The sequence below is a fragment of the Chelonoidis abingdonii genome, chromosome 6 (genome assembly GCF_003597395.2).
Source record: "Chelonoidis abingdonii isolate Lonesome George chromosome 6, CheloAbing_2.0, whole genome shotgun sequence".
Classification (NCBI taxonomy): domain Eukaryota; kingdom Metazoa; phylum Chordata; order Testudines; family Testudinidae; genus Chelonoidis; species Chelonoidis abingdonii.
In genome coordinates, this window is record NC_133774.1 from 87290700 (window position 1) to 87310258 (window position 19559).

Sequence of the window (19559 nt, forward strand, 5' to 3'; positions counted from 1 at the left end):
GACAAAAGGACCATATGTGAGCACTAGTATACAATTGTTCTAATAAGCTAACATGGCTGGCTGGAAACGGATTTATAGTCTTATACATTGTTTTCTAAACTGTCAGGGTCACAAATCATGTCACTTGTTTTTTAATCAAAATGGCTTCAGCCAGTAGATGATTACAGTTAGTGCTAATTTTAGTGACTATCCTCAATGTTCAATAATTGCCTAATTTATTAATGATGAACTCTCAGCATCAGATTAAGCAAGCAGGGTATATCTTCTCCCAATATATGTTTGCTGCACTAGTTTTAAGAAAATACATGACAACATGATAAATTTTAAGGTCAAAAGGATCACTATATAATCACCTAAACTTATCTTCTGCCCAACACAGGCCATAGAAGGTCATCCATTCAATTTCTGCAGTGGAGGCAATTCTTACCTACCATGTAAACAAATTACCAAACTTAACTTGCAGCTGAAATAGAGTGCCTCTCAAGAGAGATTTCCAACCATAACTTCAGGACTTCAAATGCAAAACCATGCTCTGAAGTGTCTTTAGCCTCTGTTTGCCAAAAGCTGGGAATGGGCAACAGGGTATGGATGGATCACTTGATGATTACCTGTTCTGTGCATTTCCTCTGAAATGTCTGGCACTGACCACTGTCAGAAGACAGGATGCTGGGCTAGATGGACCATTGGTCTGACCCAGTATGGTTGCTCTTATGTTTTTAAATGACAAATTTATCCTTTTCTTGGAAAGTTGTTCCAATGATTAATTGCCCTCACTTTCATGTGAGTCTTATTTCTCATTCAACTATTTCATCTTCTTATGCCTTCGTCTGCTAAATTAAAGGACCCCTTATAGGTAGGGTGACCAGAGGGCAACTGTGAAAAAAACAGGACAGGGAGTGGGAGGTAATAGGAGGCTATATAAGTCCCAAAAAACGGGACTGTCCCTTTAAAAATGGGACACCTGGTCACCCTACTTATAGGTCACATTCAACTCACCTTATTTAGCTTAAGTCTTATCATAAGGATTGTTTCCAGACCTCAGTTACTTTTTATAGCTTCTCTGAACCCGTGCTAATTTTTTAACAACCTTTTCAAAGCATGAACACCAGAACTTGATCACGTAGCTGGTGTTCTTCTTCCAATATAAATAAAAATGAGGTGAGAGGACAAGATCTAGTTATAGGATCAGCTCAATTTAGTAACTACAGATAAATAAATTTTATCCTTCATTAAATAAATGTTTTGGAAAAACTTTTTTCATAACTATCCTTACATATATGTACACATATGGCAGTTTTATTTACTGAATAAAAAAAATAAAATACTGTTTTTGCGCATTTTAATTGAACTGAATTTTCCTTCAAACATAACTTGATGCAAATCATGAGTAAATAAATAGGACTGTAGTAAACAAGAAATGCATAACACACCATTTTCTAAACAATTATATTTGAAACCAAAGAAATCAAAAGAAAATGCTACCATGTGACATTTCTAATGATTTAAACTTATGAAGTACACACTTTTTCTTAAAAAAGTTTTTAAAATGGCTGTCTTGTCCTATTCTGGAATAGCACAAAGCTGCCAGAGCATACAGGTCAGTTAAAGTGGGTTTACAGCTGCTTTGTTTTGGCAGTGCATCACAAGACACCTGAGTGCACACTTTGTTCCCCCCATCTTCCAAATTACCTCTGCCTTTTACAACACACACAAACTTCCCCATCCTTCCTGCAACCCCTCGTATATCCCCCTTCTGTAATTTCCCCCTCCTTCTTGGCCTACCTATTGAGTAGAGGCAGTGCCACAAAATAACTTTTGAAAATATATATATATATATATATTTTTTTTAATTCTAATGGAAATTTTATCTGTCAAAAAGAACAGCTCTCTTTGAAAATGGTCACCATCTCCAATATTCTCAGTGAGACTGAAGCCACAAGCAGCAAAGAGTCCTGTGGCACCTTATCGACTAACAGATGTATTAGAGCATGAGCTTTCGCTGGTGAATACCACTTCGTCGGATGCTCATACTCCAATACATCTGTTAGTCTATAAGGTGCCATAGGACTCTTTGCTGCTTTTACAGATCCAGACTAACACGGCTACCCCTCTGACACTTGAAGTCACAAGTTACCCTCAGGGAAGATGATTGCTTTCCATGCTGTGAGCAGGCTGAGACACACAAAGAGACCTTTCGCAGAGTGCCTGCCAGGCGAGGGCAGTGGAAGTTGTGGAATTCTCTGTAGTAGACCACTGTAATCTTCAGCCTATGCTGAAGAGAAAACTTTACCTATTATTCTCGAGAACAAACACTACCAATAATCCTAAAATAAGTTATTCAAACGTAGCATATGCACAAGATTTTAGTGAATTTTCACTTTACAGGAAGTTTGACAAGTGTTACTCTATTAATGAAGTCAGGGGTGACAAAAAATATTGAGTGTTACTTTCTTAAGGATTCATTTTTAAACTTCATTTTAATACCTAAAGAAACAGATTTACTTGTAAATATTTAGAAAATTTATTTAGCATTCAGTAAATGGTGTAATTCTGGGGAAGGTATGCTGTATTTTTACCACATAACAGAGTTTGCATCCCTGCTTTGAGGTCAAAACTTAACTCTGGCATTACTACTGATGCCTCATAATTCCCCCAGGGTCCAACAGTTTTGTTAGCCTCTTGCCACAGAATAATACCAGGAACTTGTGTTCAATTAGTTCCTAGTGTGACTCCTGAAATTGAAAGTGTAGGGTTTTCCTTTCCCCATAAATGAGTAGCTTGGTGGTGAAGGATGGCTACTTATCTTGAAAAGTAACTGGAGTTTTTTGAGATGTACATCTTCCATCTGTATTCCATTTGTGGTGCACATACGCTCCATGCACTTAAGACTGGACGATTTTTCATTACAAGGTGTCTGTTGGTCTGTGTCTGCGCCCCTCTTCTCATGCTCTCAGTCAAGCATATAAGGGACAGTGCAGACACCACCTGCCTTTTCAGTTCCTTTTCTTCTGTGAACAGCTCAAGGTAAGAATCTGAAGCAGAGGTTGTGTTATGGAATACATATAGGGACTACGCATGTGGAAAAATCAGTTATTGTACAAGGTAAGTAATCCTTACTTTCTTTGCATGGTGGTCTCTGTGTGTGTTCACTCAAGGTGACTCAAAAGCAGTATCCATTCAGGTGGAGGATGTGAGGAACCCTGCTGTACCACTGACTGAATGACTGCTCTGCTGAAAGCAGTGTCTGCTGTTGAAGGCTGCACCTGGGGTGTAATGTCTCAAAAGGTACACATAATGCCTCATGTTGCTGCCTTACATATCTTGAGAAGAGAGGCCTCTCACAGTGAAGCTAGAGAGTCTGCCTGGGCCCTAATTGAGTTTGGCCTCACACCCCGTTAGGCAGAGGTCACTATTAACTCATTGCAAAAGCAGGGGGCAGCTCAAAATCCATTTAGAAAAGTCTCTGAGAAGATCACCCAACATATAAAAGAAGAGCCCTAGAAGTCAAATAGTTAAGGGAATTTTCTGAAGGGAATTGTACTTCTTATGTAGAAAGCCAAGGCTTGGACATGCAAAGAATGAACTTCATATCCTTTCTGTTAGGTGGCTTCAAAACAGAGAACAGATTAAATGGATGACCTAGTTTAGACGGAATTCTGAAATCACCTTCAACTTAGAATGTAACCTTAAGGAAACCTGGGAGGGAGGGGGAGAGAGAGAGAGAGAGAGACACACTTCCATAGGGATAACATTAGGGCTCCCAGCTCTCCAGGTTGAAGTGTCTGCAACAAGAAAGGCAACTTCCATAGTCAGATGACTGAAGGAACATGAAGCTAAGGGCTCCAATGGGAGTTTTGCTGATGTAGATAGGACTAGATTGAAGTCCCATATTGCAGTGGCTTTAAGCACCAGTGGAAAGGCACTGACAAGGCTTTTCAAGAACCTCACTATGACCGGATAGGAAAAGATGAAATAGTTGTCCACTGGAGGTGTGGGAGTGAGAGAGAGAACGCGCATGCAAGAGCACTAATAGCTGCCAAGTGAACTTGTAAGGAGCAGAATGACAATCCCAACATTTTCAGAGAAAGGAGATAGTTCAGCAATTGGCGTCTCGCAAACTTACAGTGATAGCTGACAATGGTGGCAGCAATGGTGAAAATTTCTTCCATTTTGCTATGTACCACTTTCTTCTAGAGTCTTTCCAGCTGTTGATCATGATGGACTGTATAACAGCAGAACACAATCTCTAAGTTAGCTATCTATTTACATACCAAGCAGTTACATGGACAGATGCTGAATTCTAACGGAACACCATGCATGTGTCCTGGGTCAAGAAATCTGGTAGTAGTTTAATGTGGATGCATGGATGTGCAGCCATCTGGAGAATGCTGGTGAACTGTCTCTGACATGCAAGAGCCACAAGCATCACTGTTGCTTTGTCCTGCCTAATCTTCCTCAGGACTTGTGCTAAGAGTGGGATGGGTGGAAATGCATATATTAGCAGTTCTGACCAGCAGACTAGAAATGCATCCTGTGTCTCTGGAAAAGAGAGTCTGCTAAAGCTATTTGCCACAGTTTTCTGCCCCCTCCCCGTCCCCAGTAGATGCACAACTGGGAGAATGATGTGCTGGTGGGACGCGCAAGTTCAAGATTGATGGCCTCTATGAAAATAGGCAAATTGCACTCTACCTCTCTGCTTGTTGATGTAACAGATTATCACGCTTTCTGACATGACTTGGAAATACAGGCTTTTGATGAACAGCAGGAATCTTTTGCAATTCTTGTGTACAGTATGTCGTTCTAAAAGGTTTATCTGCAACTTCGCCTCCTGCAGGGTCCAAGTACCCTGTGCTACATGTCTTGATCAGCTCCCCAACCTAATGAGGAGGCACTTAATCTTTTTTTGTGTGGGTGGAGGAAGAGATGAATGAAATTCAGATACCGTCTCCATGTTTTCTTACCAGGTGAGTGAGGCTAGACCTTGTGGGGTAGAGACTTAACTTGTCCAGGCTGTGTCTGTTGGGGACAGACTTTCTATAACCAAGCTTGCAGACACTGAAGATGAAATCTTGAATGGTATCCCATGTATGTATGTATGTATGTATAAGGCTACATGGTCTTGGAGGGAAAGACTGGACCTCACTAGTGGGGTTCACCTGGAACTCGTTATGAGTCCTGCCATAACCTGTAACCTGTTGTTAGGTAAGCATGTCCTGGCCACAACCAAATCCACAGTCACTTCAAAAATGTCCATAGTCTATGTGGAGGTTAAAGTAAACTTTTCTGAAGTTCTAATGACTGTAGGAGGTTAACTAAGAATAGAGTTGTTAGCAGAACTTTCTGACATGACTCCCCTTTCAGGAGCCAGCCACATAGGTAGAACACTGATGTGCCCTGATGATGCAGCTGTACCACAGCTATTGATAACACCTTTGTTAACACTATTGGCACTGGTGAGAGGCCAAAGGCAATGACTCTGTATTGGTAATGGTTTAGGCCGATGGTAAATCTTAGTCTCTTATGTGCAGGGTGGAGATTTATGTTGAAATAAGCATTCTTCAGATTGAGAGATATAAATCAACCAAATCTCCTTTATCTAGTAGGAACATTAGGGAGGACACCATGACCATTATGAACCTCAGGCGGTGGACAAAGACATTCAGACATAGTGCAGGCCTCTGGTCTCCTTTCTTTTTGAGGATGAGGAAATATCACAAGTAGAATAGTTTTCCTCTGTGCTGAGGTGCCATCAGCTCTACAGCTCCCAGTTGAGGCAGGAAGTCTACTTCCTGTCTGAGCAGTCTCTCTGTATCAATGGGCAGAGCTGCTGGTACAGAGATAGTGGTCTTACTCTTCTTCAGGTGGCTGACGGTATCAGCGATTGCCAAACCAACAATATTGTCAGAACCTCTCTCGACAGGTCTGGTCCAACAGCACTGATGATTCCAGGTCTGCATAGATTAGGCCCGCCTCAATAGTCCATCTGGTCCTTGTTGCTGGTTAGTTAATAGGGCTTCAGTCTTTCAGCAGTGCCAATCTGGGCAGACCTGTTCTTGGTATTGGCAATCTCTTCTCCAGGCAACTCTCTACAATCAGTGGTGTCTGATGCATACAATTGCTCCTTTCCCTTTTCAGTACTCAAAATAGACCCAAAATCACTACTCCAGTAGGTGGTGGTCTCAGATCACGTTTGGCTTTCTGTGCCAAGGGACAGGTACCAGATTCTCTTTGAGCTCCTGATAAACCTGTACTAGGGCATGGAATCTCGCCCAACATATGAATGGACCAGAGAAGTCCTTTTCTTAGATGGAGAACATAGAGGAAATTGCTTACATTTGTCCTTATGAGGGTGCTCATTCTTACCCTCTTTGTGTCTTCCCTGTTTTCTGCTGGTCCTTAATTCTGATTACAACAGTCCCAGAGCCCGAGCCCTGGTCTACACTAGGAGATGGGTCAACCTAAGATATGCAACTTCAGCTACACAAATAGCGTAGCTGAAGTTGGTGTATCTTAGCTCGACTTACCTGGCTGTGAGGACGGTGGTGAGTCAACTGCTGCTGCTCCCCCATCGACTCCGCTTCCGCCTCTTATGAGCTGGAGTTCCGGAGTTGACGGGGAGCGCATTTGGGGATCGATTTATCGCGTCTAGATGAGATGCGATAAATCGATCCACGATAGATCACTCACTACCCGCTGGATAGGCGGGTAGTGAAGACCTGTCCTGAGACAGCTGTGTACTAAAGGCTGATTCCTGATGCCTCTGACTGATGTACCAAGGTCAGACTCTTGTCTCATCAAACAATCCATCAGGAAAGTATGAAGTCTGAACTCACGTGATTGAGGAGTTCAGCAAGAGAAACTCTAGCAGATACGGCACTTCAGGGGATATGTGCTTCCCTGAGGCACTACAGATGGGTGTCAAGACCTTCACTAATTGGCAAGGCCTGGAGACAGACCTCAGTGCTTCAAACCTGGGGCCCTGGGCATGATAGACACCAAATACTGGTAGATGGCTGGGGCTGGGAGGAAACCCCCGAAGTTTTCCAAAACTAATACTAAAACTAAGAATTAGGTAGAAAAGGAGAACAAGTAATAAAACAAAAAATGCTAGCTAAAGCACTAGAGAAGTTTTATCTCAGACCACAGATGGTAGAAAGGAACCATAGAAGTGACTGGTCTGCACTGCCCCATATTCCCTCAGCTGGGAGCACAAGGAGAAGGGTGCAGGTGCAGACCAACAGATACCGCTAATGAAAAAAAAATTCTAGTCCCAGGCACATGGAGTACATGCTCAACTCAAGTGGAATAGACACAGAAACTACCACTTGAAGAAACTTTGTTTATAATCATTTTGATTCAGGCCTATCCATTCTCCTCTTAAATCTTCATCAATACATTTTACCTCTTCTCTTGCACATGTAAGACATGAATGGTTTAGACATAGGCTTTGTTTGATTCCTGCTGGTTGGCCACCCAAGCCTTCCATAATTTTTAGTTTTAATTCATAGACTGACATTTGAAAACTTTCACCCACTTGTCCCTCAGATGTGAAGATTTCTGAAAGAAAAAGGAGAGCAATTCTCAAATCTCAGCCAATGAACAAAGTTTAATCAGATAACTATGAGCTGAACTGATAAAACAATCACCAAACTGTGATTTCTAGTTACAAAAAACATTTCCATATTGAATGACAGTAGGAGATGGAAAACACTATTTTGTAAGTACCCATTCAAAAAAAGAATTTATAGTTTGCCATATCTGAAATTTACTTTATTCTAGTTGAACACAGAGTCTTAGATCAGCTCTTTAAGAAACTGATTCATCTGTTTATTCCTAACCCTCCCAGCTTTGTAGGTAACTTTCTCGTACCTGTAAAGCAAAGTTATAAAACCAACTGTTTTTAATAGTAACCAAAAAGTTTATAATTGCAAAAGAGAAACTAAGTGTTGTAGCATTACTATGAATTTGATCAGTAAAAATGTAAGTGAAGCAAAAGCACCCTTTCCAGAACTATTTTCCCCCAACATTAGTTTTTACTGTTTAACGCTCACTGGACAATCATAACGCAGGTAAAGACATGCTAACTTGAACCATATATGAAATCAGATGCACAATATGCCTCAAATCTCACTGAAAAGAATGCCTTCGACAGCAGGTGTTCCTTTCAAAAGTTGTCACTAGCAATACAGAAGATTAAAGATTGTTGTATTACTACCAGAACTGAATACTTAACACACCACACTGGAAGACAATTATATTTCACAACCCAGAAGGAGTTAGTGTTGTGTTTGTTGCTTCTATGTGTCTAATATTTAAGAGATTAGGTTACTGAATACGATAGAATTGCAGCCTTTCATGGAGATTGAAGATTTTTTGTAATTTATTCAACAAATCTGAATGATGAGCTGGAAACACATTTGGAAGCATCAATATGGGCTGTATGGTTAGTTTCATATCAGTTGAGCTTTCCCAATTTTATATTAAAATCACAGGAGCTTCACATAAATCTACTATGGTACATGCACCGTACAATGTACTCTTTTATCCCTCCCTTCAGCTCATTAGCTACGTTCTGTGCTTTACAAAGTGAACACAGGATTTTTCTCCATCAGGAATGAAACCTTAATAGAATGACCCTGCAGAACTGGGGGGGGAAGGGGTGAGAAGAACAAAACAAAAAAACCTCAAAAAAACAAACAGTTGTACCAAGCAAATTCTCTGTTTCAAAGATAAAACTATTTTGCTTTTTTTAATGAAGTTTTAATCAAACAGATTAAAACAGAACTTCTAGCTTGTGGTTCAACTGTTTCCTAAAATGCCTGGATGTGGAGTTCTGTGTCCCAAAGCCATTCTCCCCCCAACTCACAAGAAATGACTCTTAGGGCTTGTCTATATTTGAAAGTTACTTCAGACTATGGTAGGTGGAAATTTAAAGTACAATAGCTATTTCTGTATGGCTTCATGTGTATATAAGCCCTTACAGACACCCCCCTTAGCACCCAGTGCAAGGGGACAGCTGAATTAGTTAGCTTTTATTCACAGAGACCCCAGGAACTTAATTAGTTTAAACCTTGTTAGTTTATACTTGCATTGTCTTAAATTCTTCTTGCCCTCAAAGTATGGCGTAAGTGCTTGTCTTCAAGACAAAGTTGTACTGGTTTAATTATATGTGCAATTTTGAAGAGCTTTAGTTAAATGGGTGCATAAGGCTGTGTGAACACTTATTTTCAAATAGTTTAAGTTAGTCAGGAGTTGATTTAAACAGCTGAAGTAAGACATTCAAACCAAGATAAGGACTGTCCAAATAAAAGGTTGCACTGGTTTAAAAAAAGATTTGTCTACAGGGGGAGGTATTCCTGACTAACTTTGTGCATGGATGCTCTAGAAATGGATCAAGCTAATTTAGAAAAAGGTACTCTTATTGTGGAAGAAGAGCACCCGCATAGAGTTAATCAGGAATAGCTTTAACTTCTCACACTACCTCAATCTGAATTCATTTCCCTACTAAGATGACTCCTAAATCTCACGTAAATAAAGCCAAAAACAGCTTAGAGATGCTCCTTTACCATTATTGGCTGATCAGCTTCTTCAGACTGCTGACATTTTAAAGCAAGTTTTAAGCAGCACCTAATGAATATATCATGTTCCAGAGGTCTCTTTACTAGCACTGTGGGGGATCACTGATGAACTGCTTATATTCTGAAACTGACAGACACTAATCTTGCTGTGAAACATTTTCCCCTTCCTTTCAAAATTTCATGTCTGTGTGCAATATGAAAGCTTCAGCAAAACTAAAATACAACAAGATATTTTTACATACAGGTCTGCACTGGATTTCTGACAAGCTGCTGTCAGAACAACAACAACAAAATAAAGTCAGGGAAGTTGACAGGAGCAGAACACACACAATTTTAATACTAAGATGAAAAAGAACTGAAAGTTACTAAAAACTTCATAAAACCATTACAGACACTTTTGTGTTTTAATATTTAATTCAGTATTTCACCACCCAATTTGAAAAAAGATTGCCTACCTGCATCAGCTCTGGATCGCTGACCTGGTGTCTTTCCGAATGGGGTCTTCATTCATCTGTGTTTAAGTGAGCAGCAAAGCTGCTGGACTAGGGTGAAAATCCAGTTCTTTTCAACTCTTAAAATTTCCTCTTAGCCTTAGACTGATAAAATTACTTCTTGTTAATCCACCATTCAAACGAAAATTTGCTTGTCCCAAGATTAGCTGAAGTAGTATTTTCAATTATATTTCTCTGCAAAACAAAATGAGATTTTAGTATAAGCATTCAAATTTGAAGTGTTATCAAGATGAGCAATGTAAAAATTAAAAACTAAAATTACGATTAGCAAAAATGTTAATTTTCATGCTCAGGGAAGTTTTACTTTTTATTTTAAAGTTTTAGCACTGTGTGCAATAAAAACAATGGAATAACCTGGCACAAAACCAACTTGGACCTACAATACCTGGTAGGTTTGTCCCTTAAGTTAATTTCTGTAAATGATACAGTGCCATTCTATAGGCCAGTATTTAAAAACATGGATCAGAATGATCTGAAAGCAACATGGAATAAAATGATTAGGTGCCAATAAACTAACAGTTTGCTTTCAGCCAGGGTAGTACAGGGTGTTAATTTTTAATTCTTAAAACATAGCTGATTGGATGAAACTCTTGCTGTAGAATAAGAAATGACATATTACTGTATCTGAAAAGCAGGAGGTATTGGCAGTAATCAAATACTTCTGTTAGCGGAAAAACACCAGATTTACTTCTCTGTAGAGGAAACCAGCTCTACAGAGAACAGTGATTTGAGACTTTAGAACACACCACTGAAAAAATAATTCAACTACGACAAAAGGGAGAAGAGTTCTTCAGTGTGTGAAATTAATTATCACAAATTTACAGAAATTTTGCGGAAAGGGTAGGTATTTGAGTAAAGTAATTTGTAAAAACAAGTGAAGAGAATTAAAACTTCTGAAATATTTAATCCCATTAAATGTATCTAGATCAGTTGCTACATGAGTTCTTCATAGAAATCTGTATGGAACACTCTTATCAAGCATTTTTTTCCCCGAGAGTTGGCAACATCTTTGCTAAAACAGTTCCTGCTAACCAAACAGAACAAGAGAAATCACAGTAACTGATCTGAAACAACTAAAGCTTTTTCAGCTTTATTCGCTTTTTCACACCACAAACATCTGCTGTCCCAGCTTAATTAGTGTTTACCAATAGCTTTACAATTTCATGAGATCATGGTAAATTGAGACAAGGAAGTTAAATCTGAAGAAAATAAAAAGCGTATTAAATTGGTTTGTTCAATGAAACCAGGGATTAGTTAACATTTTAGAATACCTGACTTCTTTCACTGTGTAGGGAAATGGACAAAAGAATCATCAAACTGGTGGTTAGAAGTCAAAATCATTCATTTTAATTAAGCCCCTTAGATCACCTGACATTCTTGGGACTCCATGATTTTCATCCTTCAGAGATCAAAATCCCACCCAGTATATTAAAACTATTGAGAGTAAAACTATGTTGGTAGTCTATTAAAAAAATTTAGATACCTGAAATTTTTAAATTTTCCCTTGACTCAAGAGTGAACAAGACATGTGGATTGACATTTTGCTGACAAAGGAAGCTTTCTTTGTATGGAAGAACATTCAGTAGAAAAAACTGTCAAGATAAATTCTTATTTAGCTAGCTTGTTCTGCTGCTACCTGTGGATATGTGCCAAAAAATCAAAACTGATATCAATGTGGAAAAAAATCAAGATCTAGAATACTTCAGTGTAGTCATACAAATATAATAATTATCTCCAATGCCATTTTGACTTAAGTCGGTCTTGCACAGTTTATTTGTAATTACTGTTCTAAGCGAGAGGCTCTTCCAAGTCCTTGCAGTGCAGCTCCGTACCTGCCTAGCACAAGTTATCCCTGCCACTCCTTCCTTAACACTCATATTGGACCAAAAAGAATCACTCCACTACTTCTGTGTTGGGTCTTTAAGACCCCAGTATGTCAACACTGGAAAACACATGGGCTGCATTTAAAATTGATATTATAATCAGTTAACTGTAAATCTATAAACAAATTAAAACTTTTCTAGATTCAGAAGCACACTAAACTGTACTGTGTGCGGGGGTCTAACTGACCCCAAGAACACACACATTTATTTTAAAAAAATATACTATGCAGCTTTCAGCATTTAACTGACCCCACATTTAGACAATGGAAATAGCAATATAAAAAGGCACAAACACAACAAAGTGGCAGTGACTAGCCTACTACTTTGGACAAACGGAGAAAATAATAGATGACATATGTCCTGAACATATTAAGTTTTTACACTTCATACATTCTTGATGCATTTTTCTGTCTTTTTCTCTGGAGCAGATGTAACATCTTTCCTGTTTCTTAGGCTCTGGATCAGTACTCAGCACACTAGATGCTGTTTCCCTAGAAGATGAAGCAAGGTGGCAATGTTCCTTTTCTATACCTGGTTTTACCATTTCTGTACCCTGGTCCCTGAGAAACATCCAACTCTTACTCAAAGATTATGCCATGTGCAGTTCAACAAAATCAAAATAATATATGCATTAAGACAGTCAACATACATGTGCAATGCAATAGCCAGTCTGTGCACCAAACAGTAGAATCTGTCAAGTGTGGCCTGCCGGCAAATGCATCTGACAATCGTGGCTTCCCCAGAAACTCTTCCTAGCAAGCACAGGCTTCCCAGAAAATCAATTTGACAGTGTTGTCTTTAAAAAAGTCTCAATTTGCTGATAAGAGGCAAATGTTATCTGGAGTCTCAAAGATAGGTAAGAAAACACTTTCAGTGCATTTTTTTGAAAAATAAAAACCGGAAACTATGGTAATAAAAATAATCATCATAATTACTGCCTCAAATTAAAAATCTGACCCTGGAATACCTGCATAATTAATGGAGCAGAGTCTTCTGGCACCTTATAGACTAACAGACGTATTGGAGCATGAGCTTTCGTGGGTGAATACCCACTTCGTTGGATGCATGCATCCGATGAAGTGGGTATTCACCCACGAAAGCTCATGCTTCAATACGTCTGTTAGTCTATAAGGTGCCACAGGACTCTTTGCTGCTTTTACAGATCTAGACTAACACGGCTACCCCTCTGATGCTTGCATAATTAATGAGGTCTAAGTGACCCCAATACCTTTTGAGTGACTTTTTTCCGCTACACAGGCTATATTTAGATGTATATCAGGAGCTGCCAGAGCCTCTCCCTGCTGCTGGCGCCTTTCACAGCAACATGTAGCTACAAATGTAGTGCTTGTACTCCACACACTGTCCAAGTATAGACAAAAGCCCAGAGTAAGACATTTTCATTAGATCTCAAATAATTTTTGTGGCTCTTTAATACACCCACTCCAATATTTTCAAACATCCTTTAAAATACATTGAATACTACATACAATTCTGGTGCCTAGTGGCAGTCTTATCAAGCAGCAGGGCTAAGGACAGAGGAAGAAATACTGTTTAATGAACTTCCAGTAGGCAGACAGCCAGAGAGTTACCCTCCCTTGCATTGTAGGGAGCAGATCAGGAGAAATAAAAGCCAGGTCGGGGGAGAGCAACACACATCACGTGGATCTAGGGTGACCAGACAGCCAGTTTGAAAAACTGGGACAGGGGTTAGGGGGTAATAGGAGCCTATATAAGAAAAAGACCAAAAAATCGTGACTGACCCTATAAAATTGGGACATCTGGTCACTCTTTGTGGATCCCACAGTGGAAACCTCCAACTTCAAAAACGTGTAAATATGCCCATATACATCCACTTCGTTAAACCAGCACTTAACATTTACAAGAGAAAGAAAAATACCACTGTAACCAATTCAAAATTTCACCAGATCAAAACACAATCTGCATGAAATTATAGATACACCAATTAGTTTTATGAAATAGTGTTACTATTTCTTGAAAGTAGCCAGAATAATATAGAATCACAGTATTTTGCTACACCAGCAATACTCATGCCTGTGTTTTATGTACAAAAGGTTAGGCTCTGCAACTTCTTCACGTCAGCAGAGCAAAAAACGTACACCTTAATCGACAGCCAATGATTTTTTTCCCCTGAAAACTGGCAGTGTCAGAATCAGTAATACAGAGTTCTGAACAGAGTTTCGGGAGCTATCAGAAAAATGTTGGGGGGCTGTGACCTGGAGGCATCGTGGAGGGGGCAGCCAGAGGGATCACAGGGGGCTGTGACTTGGAGGCATCATGGGGAGGGCACCCAGGGGGATCGAGGGGTCTGTGACCAAGAGGGATGGCAGGGGGACAGCTAGGGGGATCGCGGGGGGTGTGACCCAGAGGGATTGCGGGGGGCAGCCGGAGGGGATCGCGGGGGGCTGTGACTCAGAGGGATCGTGGGGGGTGGCAACTGGAGCGATCATGGGGGGTGTGACCCAGGGGGGATCGCAGGGGTGTGTGACCCGGAGGGATTGTGGGAGCAGGCAGCTGGGGAGTTCACGGGGGGTATGATNTCCATGGCAGTTGGGAGAGCTATGGGGAAAGGATGTGTGAAAAAGAGGAGGTGATGAGTTGTAATTATGTTTTCAGCAAAATTCCCAGAATGCCTGTTCTAGGCCTTGTCTTTACTACAAAAGTTAACTCTGGTTCTTATTTGAGTGTTGCCCCTAATCAGAATCCTGTCCATGCACAAACATCTCTCACTTCACGCTTGAGTGCAAAGCACCACCAGACAACTAGCTTATCAACTAGGTATAGATCAGGGGTGGCCAAACTTACTGAATCTCTGAGTTACATACAATAATCTTCAGAAGTTTGGGAGCCACAAGATATGAACAACCTTTACACATGCATTTTTAAAAATATTAACATCTTACTTACTGTATCATGGCTATTTACTGCTAGAGCTAGAGACCTTGTGGGTCTCCACCCTGGTCCTAAGTCTTTAGAAATCTGGTTGATATGTTGTCAAGGTGGTACGGAGGAACTTGATCAGATGTTGATTTTTAAGGACTGCACAATGTTTAATTTTTACAAACTTCGTTACGGAGTACTACGATTCACAGCAGTACATTGTGCCAAAAATTTAAATGGGTCACACACTAGTCTTTTTGAGTTGAGGATACTTCATTCCTGGCACTTGATTGTAGACTGATTTATGCATCATCTTTAGAACCTGGTCTTTCTGGAGTTGATCATGAATGGGTTTACAAGAAAGCCGAAGCAAGATCTCAGCTTCTGCAAGTCTTCAAACTTGGTCTGAAAGTCATCATGCAGTCCTTGTAATTTACCTCTGTATTCCTCGAGTTTGTGATCTTCTATTTTGATTTCACGGAATGTGTTTAACCCTACTCTTGAGATGGGGAATGTGACTGAAGTCTCTTGACACTATGTCTCTTCGCAGAAGCTTTAACTTGTTCTGGAAGCTGAAAACCGTTTGAGTAAGGTCAGAAATAAATCTTATCCTTCCCCTGGAGTGCCAAATTGAATGTTTGCAGATGTTGCATAATATCAGTGAAAAACATCAGATCCTGCAACCATTGCTCATCTTTCAGTTGTGGATAGGACTTTTCCTTTTCTTCAAGGAAAACACTGATAGGTTCCAACGGTTCCACAAACGTACTGAAGACATTACTGATTGATAACCACCTCAAAATATAGTAGAAAGAGATGTTAGGTTTGTCTTCAAAATCCAACTCTTCAATAACATTTTTGAACTGCTGATGAGTCTTCCCATTCGAGCAGATGAAACTGATAATTTCCAGGACTGTTTTCACAGAATTTTCATACTTGAAGTATCTGCCTATGAGATCTTCATGATGGATGATGCAATGAACAGGGAGAAACTCTGGAAATTTGGGATCGCTTTTCAGAAGTCCGATATGGCCTACTTTTTTTCCTCATCATTGCAGGTGCTCTATCCGTTGCAATACGGACAAGTTTATCCAGCAGTACATTGGTATTTGTCAATGCTTTGTCAAGTGCGTTCTTTGTCAACACCACGGGTTGTTTCTTTTAGCGCCACTAAGTCCAACATTTCTTCTTTCACAATTACAGGTGAGGAAACATAGCAAACAAATATCGCTAGTTGTAGTTTTATCTTCAATGTCTGTGGAGTCGTCAACAGCTAGGCTGAATGCTAGAGAATTCTTTAGATTGTTTTGCACCTTGCTTGCAACATCAGCACTGATCTGGGAGATCTGCCTCTCCGTAGTGTGACATGAAATTGGAATTTGCTTTATTAGTTGTTGAAGTTTTGTGTTACTTGGATCTAAAATTGCAACCACTTCTGCAATATTCTTAATGAATTATCCATCATAATACGGATATTTCGCATGAGTGATATTCCATGCCATAACAAAACTAACTTCAGTTGCTGTGTCAGTTTCCTTCCTGAAAGCCAAAAGTAGGGTATGTTGACAGCTGAGGTGTAATTTTAATGCAGTTAGCTTGTTTTTCCTTAATTCTGATCCAGGAGGGTATTTAGAGGAAAAAAGTTATTTTGATTTGTTTCATAGTGATGTTTCAAGTTGCTTGCTTTGTAGTGAGAGCGCGAAGCATTGCCAGGTAAGGCACATGGGTCTGCCACCTTTACTAGTGAACACAAAATCTTTTTCCCATTCTGGCTGAAAAGTTTGTTTTCTTCTTTATACTTGTGTTTTATATAGTTTAAAGATGTCATTGTAATCCATTAAATTAACATAGGGTTAAGCCCTACATCTATTCAGCTGCCACTTACGAACAGTAAACACAGCCTGTAGTGTGCAGAATGCAAGGAGATCACAGCACACAAGGTCTGCACAGCACTACTGTGACGCAATTTCCTGTTATAACGAGCAAGTGCCACTGAAGCCCCAAGCAGTGGCTTACCAGTGCTTGCAGGGCTGAAATTCTGAGCAGTGAGTTGCCACCCCCACATGGGGCTGAAGCCCAGCCTCGCCACCTCATGCGGGCTTGAAGCCAAGAACACCAGCTCACTCCCGCAGGAGTGAAGCCCTAAGCCTTGGAGCCCCACCAAAGGGCTGAAGCCATGAACACCGACTTGCCATGCTGCAGGGCAAAGCCCAGAGCTCAGAACACCCCTCCACCTCTGTAGGGCTGGAGCCACGAGCACCAGCTCGCCCCTCCCCCCACAGGGTCAAGCCCTGAGCTCTGTGAGCTGCAGTTGACCCCTTAAAGAACCGCATGCAGCTCATGAGTCATTGTTTGGCCATGTCTGGTATAGACTAGTCTATACTCACGCTGCTAACCTGACAACTATGTAACGTGGACACAGGTCTAAGCTGAAGGCAACCATAATCTATAACTAAGGCTAAGTTTTTGTCATGGATAGTTTCAGTAAAAAAATCAAGGACAGGTCATGGACAATATACAAAAATTCACAGAAGCCCGTGACCTGTCCCTGAGTTGTACTAAAAATATCCCTAACAAAATGGGGAGGCAGGTTCAGCATCCACTGCTGCTGGGTTTCCAGGGTCCCCCACCGCTGCAGTGAGTGGGAGCTCCAGGGTGCCCCCACTGCAGATGGGCAGCAGTGGCGAGTAGCCTTGCCACCCACCATGGCTGGGCAGCTCCAGGGTCTGCTGCCTGGTATGGCTGGGCAGCTGCAATGGGCTGGGAGCTCCAGCCTCAGGGCAGAAAATTTCACAGAGGTCAATGGAAATCACAGATTTTTATACTTAGTTTGTTTTAATGGGGTCCTGATCTCACTTTCTGGAATACTGCATTCATTTCTGTATATACTATCTAAAGAAAAGGCAAAACTAGGAAGGGGTCAGGGGAGGAAAGAAGAATGTGGAGAAATTAGAAACAAAAAGATTTGAAATGTTTCATTTAAACAACAGGATACGGTAAGAGACATATACAACACCCCTTTCTGCCTTCTCTCATAAAACTATGAGAAAAGAACATTAATTTAAAGAGAAAAAAGGGAGTATTCTGTATATAATGCATAGTCAGCCTACGGAACTCCTGGCCACAAGACATCACTGAAGCCAAGAGCTTTGATGATTTCAAGAAAAAAGATTAGGTGTTTACATGGATAAACATTTAGAAGCAATATATAACCCCACGCTTCCAAAAATAAGACAACTACCAACTGTTATGAAGAAGTTTCACCTATAAACAGGTTATTCTATACTTGTCCACCATTAGACTTCTTGCTTCTTTCTTTGAAGCATCTAGTACTGGGCACAATATTCAATTAGCTAAACCCTGGGTCTGATCAATATGGCATTTTTCTTAAGTTTCTAAATTTGTATTCCTCCATGCAAGCTAACCATCTGTTAAGCAAGTCTTCATGTTAATTACATGGTTGGGTCTGGTTTTCTTTCAGACTTAAAAATATTATAGTAGCAATTTCAGTTTTTAGCATAAAACAGCAAAAAATGACAGATGGATACAAAATGTACTGTTACGATGTGTACAACCCACTGTCAAATTTTTCTTATCGTTTTAGGAAGAACCACCAGGAGATTACATGCAAAACGTTGCATTAAAAAAGTAATTCAATGCCCAAAAATGTTGGCAAACTTCGAAATTTAGAAAACCTACATGTAATAGTCCTTGAGTTTAAATATTGATTCAATAGTTAACTGGTAACTGTCATAGCCAAGGAACCCTAAGCTACAAAAAGAAGTAATACTTAAATATGGAACGAATTTGATGTACATTGAACGTGTAGTAGTAGCACTACAAAAAAAGCAGCACATTAGCATGGGCAGGTGGTCTGCAAGTTTGCTTGCAGTTTGTTAAGGCACTTCTCTTCTTGAGCTACATACACAATGACTCCCTGTCACCATCTTGGGCTTCAAGAGAAGGTTGGCAATTTTGCCAGACTATTTGGTCATACACTGTTGACAAACATCCTCTAGGAACTAAAATGAAAACAGATTTCATCATCTCATTTGTAAGCAAATTAGGACTAAAATTCATACCTCCAGAGGTAAAAGACCACTATATTAACCTGTAATGAGCAACCTAAGCCTGCTTAAACATCGTACTACTGTAACAACTAGTTAAAACACACTTTGCACCAATAATTATGACAAAGCACTGGACTACTGGAATAGCTAGTTTATAATCAAATATTTATGGAGAAGTTTATCATTTCAGGACACAAAACACCACAGGGAATTATTTTTTCCAGGTGATAAGTCCTTACATGTGTAAAGATCTGATGCCAATAGACAAGGGTACAAGATTACACAGGACATTATATTTGTGTCATGTACATATTCTTACCTATGCCAGTTCTATCATGATAATACATGCCAGTACATATAACACTATTCAGATAAAGAAAAGATAAGAAGCCAGTTTGATGTTTTATTCTATTTTATTTATTCTAATTTAAAGAAAAAAAGTCAAACATGAAGTTTTCTGGTTTGTGGTGTTGTTATTACTAGTTCATTTAAGAATTTGGCAAAATGCAGTTCTTGGGAAAGTTGTAGGCTGTATTTGGGAGAGTAATCTACAAAATCATTTTGTCGGTCTTTGGAGCCAAGAAGCCTAAACAGCAGGAGTTTAAAGTATCTTTCATT

General features: G+C 40.0%; 1 protein-coding gene across 10 annotated transcripts in view; it reads right to left on the reverse strand.

Annotated features, from left to right (window-relative positions):
- SPIN1 (spindlin 1) overlaps positions 1 to 19559 on the reverse strand; it is a 101083-nt gene that overhangs the window by 40189 nt on the left and 41335 nt on the right. For 8 of the 10 annotated variants that reach the window (XM_075067206.1, XM_032772358.2, XM_075067207.1 and 5 more), the window contains one exon: positions 10034 to 10264. In XM_075067206.1, coding sequence (XP_074923307.1) covers positions 10034 to 10085 — 52 coding nt within the window. In that variant the 5' untranslated portion in view covers positions 10086 to 10264. Of the gene's footprint in view, positions 1 to 7514; positions 7561 to 10033; positions 10265 to 19559 lie in introns of those variants that run through there. The other 2 variants (XM_032772360.2, XM_032772362.2) reach the window with 2 other exon arrangements.